The 22,643-nt window shown below is 43.3% G+C and overlaps 2 protein-coding genes across 7 annotated transcripts in view; both read left to right on the plus strand.

Annotated features, from left to right (window-relative positions):
- Nucleotides 1-11,885, plus strand: part of txnrd2.2 (thioredoxin reductase 2, tandem duplicate 2) — a 37,641-nt gene extending 25,756 nt beyond the window's left edge. The window contains exon 19 of one of the 3 annotated variants that reach the window (XR_008415507.1): nt 11,799-11,863. The gene's annotated coding sequence lies outside the window, so the exon portion shown is untranslated. Of the gene's footprint in view, nt 1-1,008; nt 1,465-11,798 lie in introns of those variants that run through there. The other 2 variants (XR_008415508.1, XM_053869590.1) reach the window with 2 other exon arrangements.
- The window catches only part of gnb1l (guanine nucleotide binding protein (G protein), beta polypeptide 1-like), a 45,498-nt gene that overhangs the window by 6,904 nt on the left and 15,951 nt on the right, over nt 1-22,643 (plus strand). For 2 of the 4 annotated variants that reach the window (XM_053869591.1, XM_053869594.1), the window contains 4 exons: nt 11,799-11,910; nt 11,975-12,100; nt 12,186-12,348; nt 16,325-16,417. In XM_053869591.1, coding sequence (XP_053725566.1) covers nt 11,799-11,910; nt 11,975-12,100; nt 12,186-12,348; nt 16,325-16,417 — 494 coding nt within the window. Of the gene's footprint in view, nt 1-2,684; nt 4,064-5,355; nt 5,423-11,798; nt 11,911-11,974; nt 12,101-12,185; nt 12,349-16,324; nt 16,418-22,643 lie in introns of those variants that run through there. The other 2 variants (XM_053869593.1, XM_053869592.1) reach the window with 2 other exon arrangements.

Genomic DNA, 22,643 nt, shown 5'->3' on the forward strand with positions numbered 1-22,643 from the left:
TCTGGAGCTCACAGTTTCTCCCTCTGTTTATTTGTGGGTCACTGGAGAGATAGTGTGTCACAGTCTGTGAAGGATACCGACACCACTTTGAGACCTTGTGTGTCAGAGAGTCGGGGCCAGTTGAGCTTGGTGTGTCGATGCTTTAGACTGAACGGGGAACAGTCAGTGCATAAATTGTAGCCTTTGAAGTCATGTGTCCAGGCGTTGGTCTTTGTTTGCAAAACAAAATGTGGATTTTCACTGTCCGTGTCACGGCTAGATCACCGCACACAAACAGACAGACCTGTGTATATCGGATGTACAGGGCTGTCATTACTGGTTGGACGGACTCACTGCTTGGACTTTTGTTTACTGAAAGCAAGCAGAAAAATATGTCGCCTTGCAGTTGGTGACTGGAGAAAGAAGTTGTGACTGGCCATTGTTGTGCCATGCTTCTTTTTTCCTCTTCTTCTTCAAGTCTTCTTTGAGTTGTGGTCTTCTATTATTCTGTTTGACTCTACAGTCATTTTGAAAACCACATTCTTCATATCTGCGAAATTGGCACCATTTTCTTTGAGTCACCGTCTTCCATTTCAAATCTTGCTTCAATGATTTTCAAAACTTCTATTTCCACATCTTTTTCTTCAAATCTTCTTTGAGCCTCCTGTAATATCCACAACTCTATACTTAAAATCTGTGTGTACAAAATGTAAGTCCCTCGAATTCCCAAATGTAGCCAGACAGAAATGAGCTCAAAAATTGCGTGAGACTAAATTCTTGTGTTTTATTGTGTCCTTTTTTAAACCACAAAACGGCGAAATATGAACTTCCCATCTGCCCCCAGTGACCATGAGAATAGATGAGATCATCTGAAAGGAGTTTGAAGAAGAGCTGATAAGAGTATTAACTGAAGACACCAGCTTCCTCCCACCTCACTGTTCCAGGGGAGGAGGCCTGATAGAGCATGTGTATCTGTTTTCGTCTTCCTCTCTCATTCATTACAGTTGTGTTTTTCTCTCCCCCTTAAAGCGGAGCAGTCACTCCTCGCCATCGCTGCGAGCTTTTCCTTCACACCTGCGAAGATGCCCAAGCAAAACAGGGGGTGAAGGGTGGAGGTGGGGCGAGCGCTCTATCATGGCACGATGATGGACTTGTTTTAAGTACTAGCGACTGGACACATATATTCACATCATCAAGATTCAAGATTTTTATTGTCAATTTCAAGTCGGGTGATACTATAAAATTGAAATCACGTTTCCCGCTCTCTTATTTACAGTGAAAGAATAAAATAGAATAAAAATAAAAGTAAAATATCAATATGCACATGTACAATATGTCTATGTGTCTGTATATGAAAATTAAACTAAGAGAATAAAAGTAAATAAATACAAATAAAAGTATATAAATACAGCAGTGGCAGTCAGGTAACATTCTTGTAGCTGTCAAGTGGATAGAGGAAAACAAGTGGCTTCAAAACATCTGAAAAAAGAGACTACATATATACATACAAATATTTGGGATTTTATTTTTATCCAACATTGAGCTCATATTCATATAGGACTGAAGCAGTGTGTTTACATTGAGCTTGGATGTTTTCAGAAGCCGCTAAGAAAAGAAACTATTGATATGCTGCGACATTGTGATATTGTATAGATATTTTCGCTGAAATGTCGCAGTACTTGATTGTGTGATATTGTTTGATACTTAAACTTTTCTATATTGATATATAATACATACTAACTTGGATATGTTGCTGCATTTGTGACGTGTTTAATAGTGACCTTTTCTTTTTTGCATACTGGAGCTTGGCAACCGATTCATTCCTCTGCTGCAGAGCGAAATTCAACTGAAAGTCTAACTGGACTGTGGTCATAACAATAACCTTGTTATCAGACACATGATATTCTACTGCATTATCTGATTTTCCCCTTAAAACGATGGCTCTTATTACAATATATAGCTGAACTTACTGTATCACAATGTATTATATATGTACAGTATATAAAATACCATCCCTATCTATATTACATCGGGATGTGTATGATCTGGTCCGGTGTGCCTTTTACATATCATTCTGCCGGCTGTTCGTGCTCTCACTAAAAAGCTTTACTTCTGAGTATAATAAGAGGGCGATGAGGATCAGCACCCCTAAATCTGAGGCCATCATATTGAGCAATAAAACAGCATGAATATCCAAATATAGATCTCACTCCAGTGGATGAATACGTTGGAGCTCAAGTTAAGGGCTTGGTGCCGTGCCTCACTTAATAGTTTCTCCTCCCATAGAAAGGAGGTGTACAAGTGCGAGCTCACTGGATTGTCGCACTCTATTTCTGTTCGTGTTTGTGGCCTGGCTGCCGCTGCTCAGACTGACCCCCTCTTTTTCTAATTTGGTGATGAGCTGTAAAGTGACCCGCCTGCCCCCACAAGTGCCCGGCTGGGGGACAACACAGCGGGATTCCGGGGACGTGCACAGGTTGGACGGTTGGTTGCGACCCTGACTCACCTCTGCATGCATTCCTCATCTTTCCAGCCATGTGAAAGGTGCACCGCTACACTGTCCCTTACTTAACTTAGGTGCCCCCCCTCCTCTGCCCTGGGGGTAAACTGAGAGGGCAGGAATAATTAATGGTGGTGCGGGCACCGGTATCACTCCAGGCGGGACACCCCCCCCTGGTGAGGGTCACACTTCTGATGCCTCCATTTGCCCTAATTGACTCTGTGGTACTGCGTCCACTGAAGAAGCAATCTGCAGAGAAGGGATTCTTGAAGTTGAACCTGGTTCTGACCTGTGAGTCCAGAATCCACTTTTCTTTTACTCTGATGACGGCACTGCTGTTGAGTCCTAAAAGTTTTAACACAAGAAGGTTTGAGCTACTGTAAACTATCAATCTAAAAAGTGTTGGATTTTAGCAACAACCATTTACCTTTGGGTCTTTTCATATTCAGAAAGAAGAGCCCTTTTCTTGACTCCAGATCCACCTGTGCCCCTCTTTATTGTTTCATTTCTCACTGCGGGGAATGAGCGACTCTAATCCGCAGCCGCAGAAGAGGTTTAAAACACTCTGGTTTCATCTAATCTTCAGGCTCAGGCCAGGCCAAGCTTGCAACTCACTTTCTCTATGATAGGAATGAGCAAATAAAGGGCTACCCCCCAACACTGCTATGAAAGAGGCTTGTGTGCTCTGTGGATTAGGACTCGCCGTCTCTTTTTCTCAATTAGACAGAAAAGGATAGAAGGAAGGACTCACCTGGATATTAGGCAGTTCTGGTGGTCCTCGGGAAATGTTAAGCCCACGAACAAAGAAAAGGCAGTCGCGTCTGAAAGACTGTTAAAAAAGCAGCCATTGTAAAACCTGCGATCTGAATTTTCCGGAACAATAAACGTGTCTGAACAGCCACGTTGAACCACAAATGGTGGATTTAAGAAAGTTTTCCCACTTTCAGCTGTTTCTTTTTTCCTTGCTGTCGGCAGTTTTGAGTCTGCGATGCCTCACTCTTGTGCTCAGCAGCCTCATCCTCATGACTTTCACCACCTACTCCAGATTCAATGTCTTTGACCTCAGAGTCTTCCAGGGCAACCTGATATTAAACCAGTGTACGAACTACACATGTTCATGTAGTCACTTTGGCTCATGACCCCTGCTTGAAAAACTCATGTATTTACTGAATAATTAACAGAAGCCAGTGATCGTGTCCATATCTTGACATCACTGAACTGGAGATTTATTTTTCTATGTGCGCATGATATTCAAAACACTGCTGGTTCTATAAACTTGACAACGATCTTTGGCTTCATGAAAAAAACAATATTTTATTAAGCGCTAATCTGATTGCTTTAATAATCAAAACATAATAAAAAAAAATGCGTAGAAGAAAAAAAGGATGTAAACACGCAACATGCTTACACTTTTTTCCCCAGACATGCTGCACGAGTACGACACTCACTTTTGCTCAGGCACGCCACGGGCGCCTCTTCCGCTGTAAACAAAGGTCCTTCGAGTGTGGCGCATGTTTTGGATCCGCCTGCTGCTTCACCGTCAGAAGGTCCAGCGCTCAAACGCTGTTTCATGAGAGCTTCTGCGTGAGTGAAAACTTTCATCCTGCCTCTCTGCGCTCTGTGGAATATTTCAGGACTCGTTTATAGACGATTGTTGTTACGTATAAGCTGTTAGCTTCCTGCTAACCAGATGCGCATCACAGCATTTGACTGGCGTGTTCAAGTTTCAGTCATTTCACACTTGAAAGAAATGTTTTAAATGTCCGTGCAAAACTCTGAAGTGAAGCGAGTTAAGCACAAACAAGTCTGGATTTATTTGACGTGAAAGGTCGCGCAGCTTAACTGGGCAGTTTAATCGAGTCGTTTCATATTTTGGTTGAGGACGACTAAGTCAATTCTTATTTCCAGTGTTGGGACAAAACTAACGTCGCAACTGGTTGCCACTTAACAGGCCTTTTCTGGTTTTCCCCTTCTAAGTTTAGTTCTTTCGTGGCTCAGTCAAAATGCATGAAGAAGACCAAATCATCCATGTGTTTTTCCAAGGAGATACTTGCACTTGGTCGGTTCACATTTAACTTGGCAACATTTGATTCTTTCAGTAGTGAAATCATCATGTTGAAATCTACTTCAGGTCCCAGCTAATTCTAGACAGATCCCCTCCTGCTTTCTCTGCCATGCTCTAATGTGAATGTGGGTGGGTCCCACATCCTCGCCCCTCCCTCACTGCTCACTATCTTTGGTAATCTAAAATAATCCATTCATTTTCCCAATCCGGTTATAGTGACATTATTGTATGTAAATGTGTTTCTGGTCCCAAATAACACACAGTAGAAGTAGTTGTAGGACCAGTGCGGTAATAATATTAAGTATGAGAAAGCACATCATGTCAATACTACATTTAACTGAGTTTAAATATGACACAGTGACTTCACTGAATGAGAAGCTTCAGAAATTTGCTCTATCCACTTCCAAAATCCTGACCCCTCACTGATCTCATATCTCGTATAATCTCATTCATGTTGTTCTGTTACTCATGGTGTCTTACATATATGTATTCCACCTAATGTTTCTTATTTGCTGACTTTCTATTATTTTATTAATACTGTAATTATTAGCTCAACATTAAAATAAAACAGTTGCAACGATCCTGGTATTGGACTTGAAATGCTTGCTGTATGTACATACATTATTTTCAATATAAGAAGTTGAAAGCCTTTTTGTTATTGGCCCTACTGTTTATTACATTTAATGGCAGTAAGCTGTGTAAAAATGAATCAGCATTGTATAACTTGAGTCGTCCACATTTTAACTCCAAACTCTCTTGCTTTGTGCTCAGTAGAGTTAGTAGAGTCCTGATCCGTTTCTTGTATTTGCAGCCTGTCGAGTGTTCAAGTGGTTACGGAGTTTCTTCTCTGGCATCAATGGGAATCCTTTAACTAACAGGTTGGTTTGAGCTGTGCATAGTTTATTTTCAATGAATGAAATGAATTCGAGGAGAGTGAATAGCTTTTTGTTTCGTCTCATCTTCCGCAAGCTGAGAGGTCCGTCTTATATTGTTTATTTTTCCTATTGATCCGGGTTATTTTTGGCTTCTCTGAGCATCTTCTATTGCAAATAATCTTGTTACTGGTGTTCATATCTCATGTCTCTATTGGAAGATGAAGTAAATCAGAATCAGAATCTGCTTTATTGCTATGGTCAGTGGGGATCCCACCAACTAGGAAAGTGCTTTCAAAAACAGAATAATAATCATACTAATAATTCAAATATAATTAATAGAAACAACGGATAAATAAATGACCCACAAACAGCAACATTTCTTGGACATCAGCATTGCACTCACTAGCTTCTTTTCTCACTTTCCTAGTGTTGGATTACTTCTGTTGAAGAGTCAAACCATACAGTTTAGCAGAAACACTGAGTGGATCAGCAGCAGTGGATCCGTCACGTCCGTAATGACTGATGACATCTGAGCTGTTGACCCTCTTGTGTCGCTCCATCCTCTAGTGTCCAGCTAAATGACCTCGCAGAGGAAATGGGTGATAATACAAACAGATAAGCTCCTCGGTACCCGTCGACCACCGTCAGCCTCTCCTAAATCACGACCCTCGGAGTTGGTGCTCCGTCAGCGACACCCAGCAGGCACAAGGGGCTTATCTTCAGTGGCCCCTGCTTAGCATTCACGCCATTCACACAAACAATACCGGCTCTTCCCGCTCATTGGGCCTGTGATTGGCAGTGGGTGTTGGTGTGCTTGTGTCTGACTTGAGCCTCTATCTGTGGCTGGGTGTTTATCTAAAGCTCACCCACACATCAACACACAATAAAGGGCGTGTGTCTTCCTCACTACTTCCCATGTTGTTTGTCTAACTGCATGATCATAATGGACCCTGCTCTCCCTTCACTTCAGTGGTTTCCTTCTCAAACGGACCAGAGGTAGTTTGGGATGAGGGGGCAGGATAGACCCTCACCCGACATGTAAGATAAGCATTGCTTGTTTTGTTTCCATTGATCAACCATCAAACATTAGATGGCCATAATAGACTTAGAAGTGTGTCACTGAGCTGTGCCACCATCACTTTGTCGTGCAGTCAAACCTTAAAACAACGCTAAAAGTTATCACGATAAATGTTTTCGGGAGTTTGTCTCCAACATCATTATTTGTTATATGTTTCAATAGAACAGTGAACTAAGTGTAGAGATGAGAAATTCAATGTTTCACGTCTCTGGTAGAAGCCGCTGGTGTCTGACAGGCTGCTCTGCCAGCTTTATTTAGGGGTTAAATGGAGCCGTCTGTCTGCTGTCTCTCATGTCTTGTTGACTTGAACTATGGACACATTTCCTAGATGCTATTGAAGAAATATGAGAAATCATGTGAATAAATGATCATTTAGTCATTTTCTATTCTCCAAATCATGATACAAACTGTCAGTCCTTTGTCTTATATGATGAAAAACCTTTTCACATTTCTCTCTCCTAAAATGGTTGTTTTTCATTGCCTTATTGAAGATTTCACTCATACTTGGACGCTTTAGAATTTGTTGATGGTCCCTAACTGATGGTGGCTCGTAGCATTAGCGCTGCCTGTGAGAGTGTGTCTGCGATCAGTGAACCCTAATGGGGACACGGAAGAGGACGCCGCCGCTAATAACGGAGCGGAGCTCCGTCCAATATCCAACTATTTTCACCAGGGTGTTTGGCTGAGGCGCCAGCGCAGCGGAAGACCTGCATGTGTTGATGTGAACCAAGGTAGACGGCTGCGTCAGAGAACCTATGAGGACCACTCCATCTAGTAAAATAAACTGGGATCCAGAGACTCAGAGTTAAAAATAAGTTTAAAACTACGATGGTGGACCAAAGTCCACCACACACTCCACAACTGTCACACGCCGGTGTGTGAAACGCTGTGGAGCTGGAGAGCGTTTTAATTGAATTTATCGTGAGATGCAGAACTGTCGTGGTGGAGATTGTGTTTGGCGGTATATAGTGTACGATAAGTTATCGCCCATCCCTACGAGAAATGCATTGAAGCTGTGACAGTGTCGCCCAAGCATGTTGCATATCGTTGCCTTGCATGACCTTGATCTGGAGGTGGCTGAAATAATTTTTCCTGACAAATGTTTTTTTTTTTTTTCCTTCTAGTTGAGTTGGGCAGATGCTGATATTGTTGTTGTGCGCCATATTCTTTATTATTATTATGATTTTTTTTTTTAATGGTTCAGGTTTGTCTTGAGGTAGAGCTTTTTCTCCCCAGACAGAAGATGCAAAATAAGAATCCTTCATTACCGTGCCTGACCTTTGGCGTTGTACTTTCCATGCTGTCCAGGGCAGAAGGCTTGTTCAGCGTCCAAAGACATGTCTGAAGCTATTAACCATCCAAATGTCTTTCTTTATTAGGTTACCTGTCCCTGAAACTAGTCCAAGCTTTCAGAAACCCCACAAAGCTGCCCATTCTTGAGATTATCTCGAATGTGTGCTTCTGAGTCGTGTGTAATCCACTTTCAACTTTTCATCACGCAGCTCAAATCTCATATTTGACCATGGCGATATCAGCGGGGAATCTCTGGATCTCATAATGGCCTCTGTGAAGCAGGACCATTATAAAGCTTCAGTCATAAACCCCTGTGATCACCGCACCTCTCCTGGCTGCCTTGTTTATGAATGGCAGAATTTGACAAGGAGGGAGGGGGGGGCAGCACCGAGCACATGATACCGGCACCTAAACCTGGAATGTGGACATGAGTCCCCAGCCTTACTTTTGATGCCCCATATCATAACCCGCCCCGCTCCCGTCTCGGCCCCCGGTCTTACCGAGCTCGGGAGCGGTTGGTGGAGGGGTGCGGGGGAGCCGCCACAGATAGTCCCTACGTTTGATCTGAAGGTCGCCAGCCCCTTGCCGGTGTTGAGAGACGCTTGGCGGATGAGGCTGGCTCTTATTTAATAACATGAAGGGGAAGCAGACCTTTCTCTCATAATGAGGCCTAATTGCCGACGAGGTGTGGACAGACGGCCCAAGAAGAGACAAACTGCCTTTATCCACTGACTTAGAGTCAGATTACTCAGTGCTGTCTTATCTATTAAAGGGCCAGCGGGAGCCTCAACCTTCGTCTTTGCTTCTTCCCACCAACTTTCATGTTGAGCTTTAGTCTGTTGACTACTCTGATTTATTTGGTTCAGTCTGTGACCAGCAGGTTTTGTTTGGATTCTGACCTTCTGAGATGTTTGAGTAATGTCATCCTGAGTCACTTTGTGCCGGCCGTTTACCTGCGTGAAAATGAATCAAGCTTCAGTCCGGGGAAAGTTCCTAACAGATACGTTGTTGCGTTTGTTACAGTAGGCTTCATAGATGATGTGTAAGGACAGAGTTTTATGTGGAAAATACATTTGCGTTCTCATCCACACTCATCTATCAAGCTAGCTGATGTAGTTCCTGAGAGTGACTACTGTTCTGGATCGGATGGATTGAGTTGTCCGGAGTATTGACTATTGAAATTACTGCCTTTCTGCTTTGGTTTCTGCCACCTGTATTTAAATTTGCATTGGACAGTTTGTTTAGTCAGTTTACTTTCTGAACATGCCTTGTGAAAAAATAAATAAATAAAATGTGGTAATAGTGGAAGCCACTAGTGCTGTGTTTTGGCAAGTATCCTGCGATCCAATACGTATTCCTGTACAGGGGTGGTGATTGATCCATTGCGATATATTATGAGACTTTTTCAGCCATGTACTGTGATCAGAACCATCATTTTAGGGGAGGGAATCAGAGAATGCAGTACAATATTATGTGCATGAAAATGAGTTTATTGTTTTGACCTCAATCCAGTTATTAAATTTCACACAAATTAGCCAAAAGGAGTTATTAAACATGTCACAAATACATCAGCATATCCAAGTGTCTATGTATTAAATATACGTCATTGTTGCTAGAGAGATGAGGAAGAGTGTCACCAGTGGATCAGACAAACGTGGTGTCATAATAGACAAATAAAATGAGTGAGTTTACGATAGAAAAAGTTTTATCCGTTGGACCAGACAGTATAGTAGTTATTAGACAGGAATCCTATTGACGGTGCTGTGAAAATGTGGTGCGGAGGCGAGCAGTCATCCAGTTGACAGTTGGCTTCCTTGAGAACCTTTGCATTCTCCGGTAGCCCACATTAGCCCCCGTCACCAGTCAGACCAGTACGACACCTTCCCATTCATTGTTTTGACGTAAAACATTGAGCTTTGACAAATGAGCCCTTCAATTGTTTTCTCCTTACTTGGTTGGCGAGAGACAATCAAAAAGCTCTTGTAAATAGCTGTGAGTGACATCCTGCCACTGGCTTGTTTGTTTACAGTATCTGGCCCGGCTTTCCGGAGCTGTTTGTATTTGGGTTTGTGGCCAGCTCACTTGCAGGCCCCACAACTGAGCCATTGTTGGGGGAAGTTTGCTGCTTGAAAATGCTGACGCCTGGTTAAAATAAAGAACAGGGAAGTCGTGGCCGGGGAGCGCGGCCATTGTACTCCTGCTCAGTCTGACACAGTGACACCTCCATCACTCTCTTACCCTGTTGTCTTAGCTTGACACGGAGCTCTAATCGCCAGTGGAAACCTTTAAGCCCCCTCACCCTCACAGACTAAAAACAGCCGCTTTTAGGCTACTGTGAGTCACAGTTCCTCTCAGGCCTGCTACAATAAGTGACGGCTAATCCACCTGTTAGCAGAGTCAGCCTCTTCTTGTCACACACTCTCTCAGGCTCAGGTCTCTGGTTGAGGAATGCAGCCTTACCCACCCAGTTACAGGCCGAGCGGCTTAACTTACCCACCCTCACAATGACTTTGCTTTCATTTGTGTCCTCCGTTTTCCTCATTCCAAACACAAACACGTTTGTGCTGTTGAAGGATTTTGCTGTTTCCGCAGCCAAGTGTGACTGGTGGTTGATAGGTCAAAGTAGCCAGATGTTCTCGAGGGTTTGTTTCAGGGGTTCTTAAAAAGTATCAGATACTGATTCAACTCAAACATTAGCAGTTGTTCCTGAACTTTTCTCAAGATGAGGTGGTTCACTGTCTTCCCTCTAGGTACCGCGCTTAATTAGGCAGCGGGGTCAGGAGTCCCGGTCGCTCCGCTTCACAGGTTCACATGCACAATTTAACTGCTAACTTTCTCAAATGAGCTGCCCCTGAATGCCTGGGGCTCCAGTTTCACTGTCTCCTCGCTGATGGCACCACACTAGGAAGCGATAAGTTAATGTTACGGTGGGAAATTCACTGCTGAAACACAGGTTTGTAGAGTCGCATGCACACCAAGTGAAATGGAGAGACCGACAGTACTAAGGAAAGGTTGAATGGCTCTTGATATTGTAGTTCCTAGAAGTATTTTTTATGTCTCAATCACTTCCTCCAGGAAATCACCCAGTAGCACCATTCCTACCAGTAGCTGCGAGTTCCGCGAGGTGCTGCCATTTGGTCCAGTCACCCCAACTATCCCGCAAATTTCATCACTTAATTCTCCTTTCGCGCACCCCTCTACGCGGCATGTGCGTCATCATATTCCCTCCCACCGTGTTGAGGAGAAGTCGATGCCAAACGCTCACGGTAGCCCACAAATACGGACGCCAGAGGTTGCGTTTCAATGATTCACATTGTTTACATGGCTACCGAACACTATACTTGGCGGACGTAAACAAACATGGCGGACCGCCAGATCCGTTCCCTCAAAATCTGCTGTGTTTGGCCACAACAATCAATAAAAAACTCAGCAAAATCCAGGAGGCACTGCTCAAAGTTGACATTATTTTTCATTGTTATCATTCTGGTTGAATTTTAAGATTGACCCCCTTCATTTGCTCGTGCTTCAGAATCTTACTCTGTGTTCTTTATTCTTAAATTTTCTGTTCAAGCTTCAACATTTCCATGTAATTCGTGGGGAATCAATCACAGAATATACTTCTCCTGTCGGCATAAGTGCGGTTGGATTTTGGCCAGCGCATGGCCTGGCCCACCTCATGATAAAAGAGCTGTGGCTTCTGCCTCTGGGACAGCGGCAGTTGGTTTCAAAAAGAGTGAGACGCTCGAATCCCTGCGTGTTTACTGTAATTAAGCTGTCAGTTGTGATTTATGACGTATTGGCTAAAAGAGGTGTTGGAGCACAATAGCCACGGGCGAACGTCGCTATTTACTGTAGAGACAGACCTGGCTATGTGCAACACTGAAGTGTCTGCGGGGATATTTTTAGCTCTGCTGAGGTAAAAACGGAGTGTTTGCCATCATGATTGTTTTGTCAATAAAGAAAAATAAGGACGTTCTTTATAAACACTGCCATCTTTTGTTCATTCAGTGATGTCTCGACCAGCTCCGTCCCCAGTATACACCCTGAGAGGCGCAGGTGGAACCCTCAACACTCTTCACTTCCGGTGCCATGGAGATGAACCACACCTTCTTTTTTCGGGGTATGTTTGTCATATAACTTTGAAATTCCTACTTGACAAAAAGTGTCTGAATCTTCTTGCGCAGATCAGCGAAGGGCGACATCCACGTGTGGAACCTTAAAAGCAGAAGAGCAGAGACCGTCATTGAGGGTCATGCTGGCTCCTCTGTCATTTGGGTCAACACGTTTAAGGAGGGCGGTTCCCTTATCAGGTCAGTCTTTTGAGTCTTTTTTTAAATTTTTTTACTCAGTATCATTCAGTAAATTCAGTGTGTCTGTTTGCAATGCGTGCTGCAGCCAGGGACGGGACATGCAGGTGCGTCTTTGGGATCTAAGCGAAGGCCGCGGCGTGCAGGTGGATTCTTTGTGGACGGGAAGTGTTGGATTTTGTCAGTGCTGCCTGCTCCAAACAAGTCCTGGGAAATCCTTGCTGGCTTTTGCCGGGCAACAGACTGAAGAGGTAAGGAGGAAAACCCAAGAGAATCTCACTCAAGAGTTCAGATGAAGCGCCCGCACAGCTGCCCATACCAAGATGGAGCTTCAAGTCGTGATAGCGATTTTGTATTAGTTTACCCGATTCATGGCTTTAAAGACTCGTGCGGACATAACTCATTTATTCACTCAAAATGAATCATGTGGTTCAGTCAGATCACAGGTCAAAGGGTTTGTGTGGAACAGCGGTTGGTTGTCGACCCTTTAGTGCAGACAAAATATTCATATTCATCCAAACATCAACCGAAGATCAAAGCTAAAAAAAAAACATTTCTGCAGTTCTAGTGCTTCACACCAGTTCATCATCTATAAGACCAGAGTTGGCTTGTTGCTGACCCCTGTTACGCTAATATTTCTTTCTTTTTGCACTAGAGAAGACCATCTCAGGTGCAGCCCTCCTCCACCTTCCCTTTTAGGATGGGAAACAATTCCGATCTTAAAATCTAAAGTTACAATATTATTTATAGCTTGTTTTAACCATATAAATACCTGATATCGCAGGTGTAATATAAGACCTCCGCTCTTTTTATAGAATGCCTCGCAAGTCAGTCAGACATGTCAGCGTGCTGCTAAGCACAGCATCTGTCACCCTGCAATCTAAACAACATCTTTGGCAAATGCTCTCTGGAACTTAACACTGGAACCAAATGCCAACTGCTAAATGGTGGTTAATTTTGACTGCATCCTGTTACATGACATCAAGGAGATGCCATGTCTGCTGTATTTTTGGGTCCCTTACCCAGTCCGAGAGAAGTCAAGCTGCTCGCTTCAACGTTTGAGGGTCTTTGCAGACCACCTTTTTTCCCGTCAAAGCTGTCTCTCAGTTTATACTAGTTTGGAATGTTGGATCTACCCGGTCTTGACTGCTGATCTGTTAGACTGCGATGTTTCTTTCTGTGTGCTCAGTGCCGCTCTTGAGCTGTGCCACAGGCTTTCCATGCCGCTGCACATTACTGCTGTGGTTCATGAAAAAGTTTTTCTGTTTAACATTTCATGATGATGATGATGATGATGATGAAATATTTGACTCTAGTGGGTTTCACTTTCTGAAATGAGTGGGGAAATACATACTTTTTTATGGTCTCCATATTTTTCAAAATCTGCCCGTTAATTTTGAACCTCGCTTTTTTGCTCAACTCGATCTTCATGATGTCATTTCTGACAAATGCAGTGCCATTGATGGTCCTTCTGAACTGCTTTACTTGTCACGTCATCTTTTCAGTGTGATGTATAGCGAATGGTTTGGATGCACAGATGCACCCTTTTCTTAGCCGATGCTAATTTACAACAGGCTGATACACACTTTATTCATTTCTCATGGGTAACTACAATAAACAGAAGTAGACTTTATGCCGAAAAACAAACACATTCTGTTCATTTGTGTTTCCCATTTATCTGGCAGGTTTTCTGTTTGCGGATGTAGCACGTGCCAATTTTGTTGTTACAAAATGCAGATATTAAATTCCTCTTCCTGAAGAAGCAGTTGTTCCTGGCTGACTAACAGCCTGGCTGTGCTGTAACTGGGGGTGGGCGTGGTCTATCACATATCGGTGGTATATCGGTGATCAGGCATATCGTGATGACGTCATATTCCACATGTTGTTGACTTATCGCCCCAAATATTGACAGGTTTTAATACATTGTAGTGAGAAAAAGCAGCTCACAATAATAATAAAGATGAGTTATTGGCTATTTCAAGTGCTTTTTATAGAATGATGATCGAGATGTTTGACGGTTGAAATTGAACGTAAGCGGCCTTTAGGTCTCTGTGTAGTGTTGGTGTGTAGGCAGCCATGCGAAGTAAAGAAAGGGCAGCCAGCGATTCAACCGTCTTTTATTGCCTCCAGATTCATGTTACACTCTCTGCTGTAGAGAAGGAACACTTGAAAGGAACACTAGGGTCATCTGATCCCGCCAAACGTGCCTCCGCTAACCCGGCTCCAGCGGCCCAGGCATCAGGGCGCCTGTGACTCCCTGCACCTCAATAATGCCTTTGTCTTAACAGACACTGAGCCCTGGACGCACAACCAAGTCAGAATAGGATGGCGCTGCACATTTTTGTGTCCTATCGTCTTCAACAGATGGAACAAAGGCAGATGCTTATCATGTGTGTCACAAATGGTACACCCTGCAGAGGTTCTGTTGGATGCTAGGCATAGTGGCACCACCATGTAGTCTGCTACCAAAAGTGCTATTAACATGCAGGTGAGTAACTGCAGCCCAAAAAGGATGGAGTGAAATAGATCATGTTTGTTGGAGGCTGCATGTGTATCTTACGTGACACTGTAATGACTTTTTGAAAACGTTTTCTGGAAACATCATGGTGCGGGATTTGAGCTTGTTGAAACGTAGCACTTTCTGATCTGGTTTGGTTGGCATGCCCTTTTTTGGTGGGAATATTTTGTCCTGTGTACTTAAACAAAACACCCATGAGCTCAGCCTGCTCTCTTTCAAGTTTCTTTCATCAATAGCAGCAGCAAGTTTCCATTCTACAGTTTCCATTTTCAGACTACTTAAAGCTTGCTCAACTACCAAAGAAAAAAAAATCAAACTGCTGTTCAAAAACTGCGGATTGAGGTTGGTCCTGTCCAATTTTACAAATGGTTCTTTTCCTTGAACGAAGCACACATCGGTGAACCAAGGTGACAAGGTGTCAAATCTGAAGAATAAATGCTTCTTACTTGCTCCAAAATCAGTTGCCTGAGGTCACATGCTCCGTTGACTTCCATGAAACAGCCCAAAATGAATGTTAAAAAAAAACAACCTTTTTTTGGCCTCAGTGTGTAGTTATTCCTCAATCATGTCTTGACCTCTGCTCAACAATGTCGACCAATCCCACGCTTGTTCAGCGAGGAGCCCTGTTAAATGTGCCACCATCTTTGGTTGAGAACCATTCAGAGTCAAGTGTTAATCCATTCTTGCCTCATGCACCTTCAGTTATGAACGTTGTTTCACTGCTATACTTGCTTTTCTTCTCTTCCCATCTTGATCGTGTCCACCATGGATTGACTGCTGTAGATCGTGTTTGAAGGGCATTTAAAATATAAACTTCATAATGTCACTGCTAATAAGCTTCTATTTTTGGATGACAACCCAGATATTATGTCTCCGCCCTTTCATTACTCCTCATCAGTTTGAGGTTAGAAACGTTCAACCGGAGCACTGAATCCAAAAGTTGAGTTTTGGATGTGTGAAGTAACCACAGCTCTTTGCAGTTTGACACTGAAGTCCCGTCGGCAGATTGTTGGCTGATGGCTGCCAGAAACATTAATGTGGGGTTTTAAAGGTTTTTATTTATGGCCACTGTAGCGCCACACAAGCGCAGCAGATCACCTGGGGCACTTGAGCCTCCACGGCCCTCTTTGTCAGGCGCGCAGGGGTAAACACGCAGGGCAGATGTGGGCGAGCGTGAAAGTACAGATCGCTCCCTAAAAGAGCTGTTTAGCGTGCGGCCTGATGAGAATGAATATGAGGACCATCAGCGCCGAGCAAGTCGGTGGCGTCGCCCACACTTTGGCTTCATTAGCCTCTGCCTTTTATCAGAATCAGCGCCAGTTTATGTGGGAAAATGCTGTTCACGTCACCGGGGCTGGATTTATTATAGACTGGGTGGAGGCCACTGGACCTGATGGATAGGACTGTACCGCTCAGTCAAGGAGGACCGGCAACACACTGACAAGCTCGGATTGAGATGACCTTTTAAGGGAGAGTCACATTCATGAACAGAAATGACTTAATAGCTTTAGCATTGGATTTGGTTTGCAACACATTTTTATCACTCGCAGTTCTTCACTAGACTCCATGGTGACTATCATGAGACTTGTGTTAGTCGATAACACGCTCCACTTCTTTGTGCCGTCAACACAATACAACTTTCAAACCTTGACTTCTTCGAACAGGTTTTTGAACCAAACTTCATGAAGCTTGTCTTTGTCTTTCCCCAGATCCAGATCATCGAGTTGCCCAGTAAAGTCCAGGTCTGTTCTCTGGTCCCGGAGGCTAAGCTGGGGATGGTCATGTGCGTTAAACTGTGGCAGGTAAGTTCGAGGCTACGGGAATGTGTGAAGGGCTGGTGAAGTGCTTCTCAACTTGCTTCATCTGTACAACTTTCTGTACAAGATAAAAGAACTCTGGAAAACCAGAACAATGATGAACAGGAGGTAGAGGATGGTGTTGTTCAAAGCTAGGGCAGGTGATCTCCTTTGTTTTCATGGCTTTCACATTCACACCAAACGCAACTTACATCCGAATGTTCGCTGGTTCTCGGCTATTTGCGCGGGTTTAAGGTTAGTGGAGAGTCAACATGGTGGATTGGAGATGCAGCCATTTTCCTACTGGAGATGAAAGCAACAAAAGATTTGTGTCATCCATGAGACCTTCAGAGCAGCTCTCAGCTGGGTGTCTACACTCAGCTTCTCTTCCATTTCACTTCTTCATCTTGTTGATGAATTATCCCTCTCTCCGTACGTCACGATAAGATCTGGGCTCTGATAGGTTCACATACTGTGGCTTGTTGTTGTTGCTTGAAGCGTCAAATGTCACCTGAAACATGCCATTGGAAATGCGCTAAAGTTGCACCTTTGTTGGTGTTTGTTGTTGTTTCCCCCAGCCTCTTGTTGTTGCAGATTTCTGTGTTGCATTTGTATCTCGAAAAGAATTTGCCTCGAACATACAGTGGGAGAAAGGGAAGGATGGGAGAAATGGCAGTTGGGTTTGATTTCCATTTCCAACACCCTAGTTAAAATGATGTGGTTTGACAGTGTTGCGGGACCATTTAATGACTTGGTAACACTAAACAATACAGCTGAAAATGTTCCTTGTAAAAAAGTCTCCAGCCTTAAAGAACGACCTGTTTGTCTTTCTCACCAATCCCATCCAACTGTTCATAATTCAATCTGTTATTTGTGTTGAATTATTGCCCACCTCATCACGCTGCCGTCTTCATCTTCCTCCTCCTTCATCGGCATCTTTTTGTCTCCATCCTGTAATTGCTGCCTTTTCTCTACACACTTGTGTTACTTGGCCCAGCGGCTTGTGTACATGGCACAATAATGGCTCGGTAAACAAAGTCTGCCACCAGAGACTGGGGCTTGATTTTACAACCCAGGCTTTCGTTTTTTTCAGCTGTTTGTTCTCAGCTGGCAAAGCCTCCCAGAACTATAATTAGAGCGTCAGTGCGGGCCGGAGGTTCACTCCTGGATATTAGCCTGCGGCTCCGCGACCAATCTGATCTCTGCGTTTGCCGCCGAAAGTTTTATACACTTTTAATGAACACCTGTAATTGTTTTCTCAGTAAATTCTTACGCAGTTTAGATCTGGGGCTGCAGTTCCCGCAGGACTGCATGGCTTTGATATAAACCCTCAAACACAAACACCCATTCTTCTTCTGGTGTTCAGCGCAATACGTTAATAATTCAAAGGAAAAAGCCCCAAAGGTGATGCGATGTGATCGGATGAGGAGGAGTGGCAGAATCTCCCAGCTCATGCAGCCATTTGTGTCTGCATCCATTCCATTTTCTTTCCCTTTGATTCCTGCGCCACGCCCACCTTTCATCATCTGATTTATGAACTCATGCCGGTTCGGCGTTGAGTGCCAGGAAACATAATGATCAATTATATCATTATAAATTGTATAATATCAGTGTAATACAGAGCAGGCAGCCGTGGAACTTCAAAGCGAAAGAGTCCCAGGTGATTCTCAATCATTTCAGGCCTGTTTTCTGCAGTGATAAAGCTCATGTGTTCGACGGGGGGGTGGGAGTGGATCTGGCTCTGTGCAGTTTTGGCAGAGGCTGCGATCTAAATCTAGAGACAACAACAAGTCAGACATTTGTCTTCTTGTCCCTTGTGCACAGGTTTGATCTTCACCGCTCTTTTACTTCACCATTTGGGAAACGTTTCAGCGCCGAGTCATGTGATCAAACTTGAAAAAAATGTCACATGATTGTTGGAACCGATTGTACTGTGCTTGTGTGAAATAGACCAGTGATTCTTAACCATAGAGCCGGGGCCCATGTTTTTTTGTTTTACACCTTTGGGCCGCGAGACGCTCAGTTTTAAAATATTAGCCAGGTCTAGTGGCAGTAGTGTAGTGTGTGTAGTAAACCTAACCCTAACCCACTACTGCCACCGCATTGACTTGACAGCTGCAAATCTGTGATAGTTTCTAACTATGGAAAAGATCTTGAAAAGAAAAAATAATAAAGAAAGTGATGGCGCCAAAACAGTAAAAACTGTTCATGAAAGCACCTGTTGAAGCAGTTCTGAAAATGAATGAGAACATTTTATGGTCATACTTTCAATTTTTTACTTTACTAATATGTTGTTTGGAGTTTAAATAATATATGTTTATTATTTTATGACAGTTTTCCAATTTTCTCAACAGTTTGCATCAAGTGTAGTTTTGCTGGTTGGACTTTCCGATGACAACTATCTTTGTGATGATCACATAGTTTCATGTCATTTAACAAGGTTTTGGTTTGTTTACGTGTAAGTAGATTAAATATGGCTATTTATCACAAATGAATTGATGAGTAATGAATCAATTCTATTACTTGAATGGGCCCTGGGCCCATTTGTTCTGGGAAAGATGGTCAAAAAGGTTAAGAACCCCTGAAATAGACTATGTGCTTCACTTGATCTCGGAACTGGCAAGTTCCCAGTGACGCTCCCTGATCAGGATTTACAATTTAGAAAGTCGGAGAATTTGCACCACTTGTCCACAATCCAAGATGGCTTCCCCGAACGTAAACAAGTTGAAGTTTCAATGAAATACACCAATAGAAATGAGCAGTTTCCTCCTCATTCAGCAGGTTTTCTTGTTGCAAACAGAGCAAGTATTCACCAAGATGTTGCTTTTGTCCGCACAAGGCACATGTGGGAATAGCTTTCAGGGGCGTCCTCTTGTTTCCCGACTTTGGTAACAGGAACATGCTGAACTCTGCTGCGACATCGTTCCCAGCTCCGATTCACATCCGAAACCTGTTTACTTCCCGGGTGTACCAGGTATTGATTTGAGTCCTCTAGAGAATCCATCTCCAATACGCACTTTCTTTCTTCCAGTGATGCGATTACATGCTGTCTTTGTCTATAAAGTCAAATCTCGCACTTTCCTTTGCGTTTAGTGAAGGTTCAGTTTGTAAATCTAAAAGCAACTAGGTCCAATAATGGCAATAATAATAGAAAGATACAGAGAGACCAAGCATAAGGAGAAGCTTTGAGGTACTGAGATCTTACAGACACATTGTGGCATGTTTGAGAAGACAAGGCTGGTGAGGATAAGATAAGAGGTCAAGGCTAGAAAAATCCACAGGACTTAGTATCTAAATGTTCCTGATATTGTTTTGCATTCGACTGTCTCAGGACAGCCCAGTTTCATGACGTAGAAAGCCGCCCAGGGAGAGACTGAAGCCTTACTCAGCTGGAATCAGTAGTAACTGTTAGGATCCGTGTGAAGTTTGTTCCTCTTAATCCAGCTTCTCTTCAGCCCCGTGCTCACCTACAAGCGTCTGTGGTGCTTTTCTGACTGGGGCTGGGCCGTGCGGTCTGAGGAGTTCCCCAGGCCACGAGGAAGAATGCGCAGTTCCATGGCTCAGCCAGAGGAGCGGCGGTGATGTACGACGTGCGAGGACTTTAACATGAACAGAGGCTGGCGGGGAAGAGGAAATGTTCCCATACAGATATCCATCACCCGCAGCTCATCACCTCATGGCAGGCCGGGACACAAAGCAGAGGAAACTATTGGTTCCTCATGTTGCTGCAGCGACCGCATCACTGAGGGAGAGATGGTGGGATTTTATTTGTTCCCCATTGATGACGGCGATACTGAAAGACGCAGAGTATTTCCAATTTTAAAAACCATTCCATTTTTATAGTACATAAAAATATGTTTTGACTAAAATGAATTCTACCAACGTCAAATGAAAACAAGTGAGACAGACGCTGTCAGAAATAAAAAGAATGAATATCATACACCAATATTTTTTATCCAGCTTTACAGTGAATAATTTCATATTGTGACGCCATGAGAGGTTTGACCATGTTAGTAAGTGTGTTTCAAAAGGCTGTTTATTCTGCTGTTGTGTCTCAGCTGGAGAGGTTCAAAGGTATCCATTCAAAGCTTCTTCTCAAAGTGTCAAGCAATGTTCATCAATAGATTGTTGGAAGTTAACCAATATTATTACACAAATTATATTCGATATTTTCTGTGGGAAATCTGCCGTCATAGTAGCGTGCCTGTGGCTACAGTTTTTCTTATTATTCTGCCAATATTAATAAAGAGGGGTTGAAAATATTGAATAAAATATTTCACGCTATTTAGCTGGATTTTTTTCACTAGCGTTCTCTCTCGTGATTCCGCTCCACTTTACAAAATGGATGGCCGACATGTCCCAGGATGTATTCTGGGTCTTCAGGGCCTGGTTTGTTTTCCCCGCTTCTTGGCCCCTGCATTGGTTTGTTCAGCCAAGAAATGACATGTCCTTTCCTTGTTTCCTTCCTTCCTTCCTTTTTTCTTTCTTTCTGATAGCATGTCCATTTTCTTCTGTGAGGTACTGACAGGGTTGTCCATACTTTATGGTCATCTCATACTTACATCTCCCCTTGGGGTCACAGTATTAATGTAATGATATTGAATGTTGTATATTATACAATATGGATTTTCCCCATTGTAAGTCCGTTGCGTGCCGCGTCGCAGCTTGTTCACAATGACTGAGATGTTCAGGTGGCAAAGATCAGGTGTCAATATTTTCCAATATCGTTGTGAAGTGTTCTTTTTTCAAGACCTTAACAGCATTGTACCATTGAATGATGCCTCTTGTCCACATTCACGTGCTACTATGAGCATCGAGTCAATATGAATATTACTAGGAGCCAATGATCACCTTGTATCTTCAGTAGAGCAAAGTTCCCCCCAGTGCTATCATGCTCGGTGCTGGAGGTGCAGAGAAATGACCGAAAGAGAGACAAATACTGTCCATCTCTCTGCTTTAACCAGACACAACTACTTCAAACTGCAGCGCCTGTCCCACCTAGCACCATCCATCTTTCCCTCCCGCTCCTCCACAGTGATGAATCTCCTCCCAGAGCTCCACTCCGGCAGAGAGCCCTCTTGTAGCCGGGCCTTCCGAGGATATAATGAATTAGGTGTCTAACCAGGGTTCCCTGACCTCCGACCCGTGACATCGTCAATCAAGAAGGCCCTACACTTAACTGAAACGCCGGGCCCCAAGCCGAGAAAACGCTTAGCTCAGACCCTGGCGGCGAGCAGGGGCCACTGATTTTCACTTGTTTTTATTTGTTTTCATAATCCCTTAGTGTTGGACCCGGCTGATGTGTTTGGAGGGAATACACCGCTCTGTCTATAATTTGTTTCAAGCCAGACGGAGAGAAATGAGCGGTGTTAAGTGAGAAGAGGACTTGAAGATGGATGGAAAAGTGGCAGTGTTGGGCCCCTCGCACATATGGAAGGCATTCCTCTCTCCGGCCGCCCTGTTGCTGCGCCGTGGAAGAGGGAAATATGATTATTAAAAAGACAAGGTGAAGGTGTTGGATCTCCTCTCCATGTCATCGAGGTTGATCCTCCGTTCAAGCTCCTTCACCGCGCCAGATGTATGAAGTGGCTTTTATCAGCTCACCTGCGTGACTTCTTTGGCTCAAGTGATTTATAAGCTGGGTGTTTTGCTTCTCACACTCATCTGATCCTGCACACACTCCTGCAGAGGAAGCCAGCGCACAAAGGTTATCACTGACTGCCAACCTCATGGAGGAACTGATTCATCATCTCCAGTCCTCGTGAGCGTCTTTTTAACAGAGTTGAGAAGTAAAACCTTACTGCCAAATATATTTATATAAAAGCTATATCATATTTGAGCCTGCTTATTTGAGCTGCAGTCTTTTCACTGTTCCCGAGGTGAAGTTATTATGTGCGGGTTTAACACTTGAGCTACATTGTCTGTGGTTGTACAGTATTTTACTTCTCATGTGGTCTGAATTTTTACATTATATTTAATGCATATTAATTTGTCCTTTTCGATGTTTTAGCTGTTTTCTCCTTTGTCCTCTAAGAGTGACACTTTTTGTATTTTACTGAGAATATTAAATAATGTAGGTGAATATTTGATTTATTTTTGTCATTGTTTAACTATGTTCCTTTTGTATCATCATTATTCTAGAATTAACTTTGTAAAAAACAAAAGGAAAGTTCTTTGATTTCTTTTTTTGTTGTTATATTTTATTTTAGTGGGCTTTCATTGTTTGTGGATA

The sequence above is a fragment of the Synchiropus splendidus genome, chromosome 7 (assembly GCF_027744825.2).
Source record: "Synchiropus splendidus isolate RoL2022-P1 chromosome 7, RoL_Sspl_1.0, whole genome shotgun sequence".
Lineage (NCBI taxonomy): Eukaryota > Metazoa > Chordata > Actinopteri > Syngnathiformes > Callionymidae > Synchiropus > Synchiropus splendidus.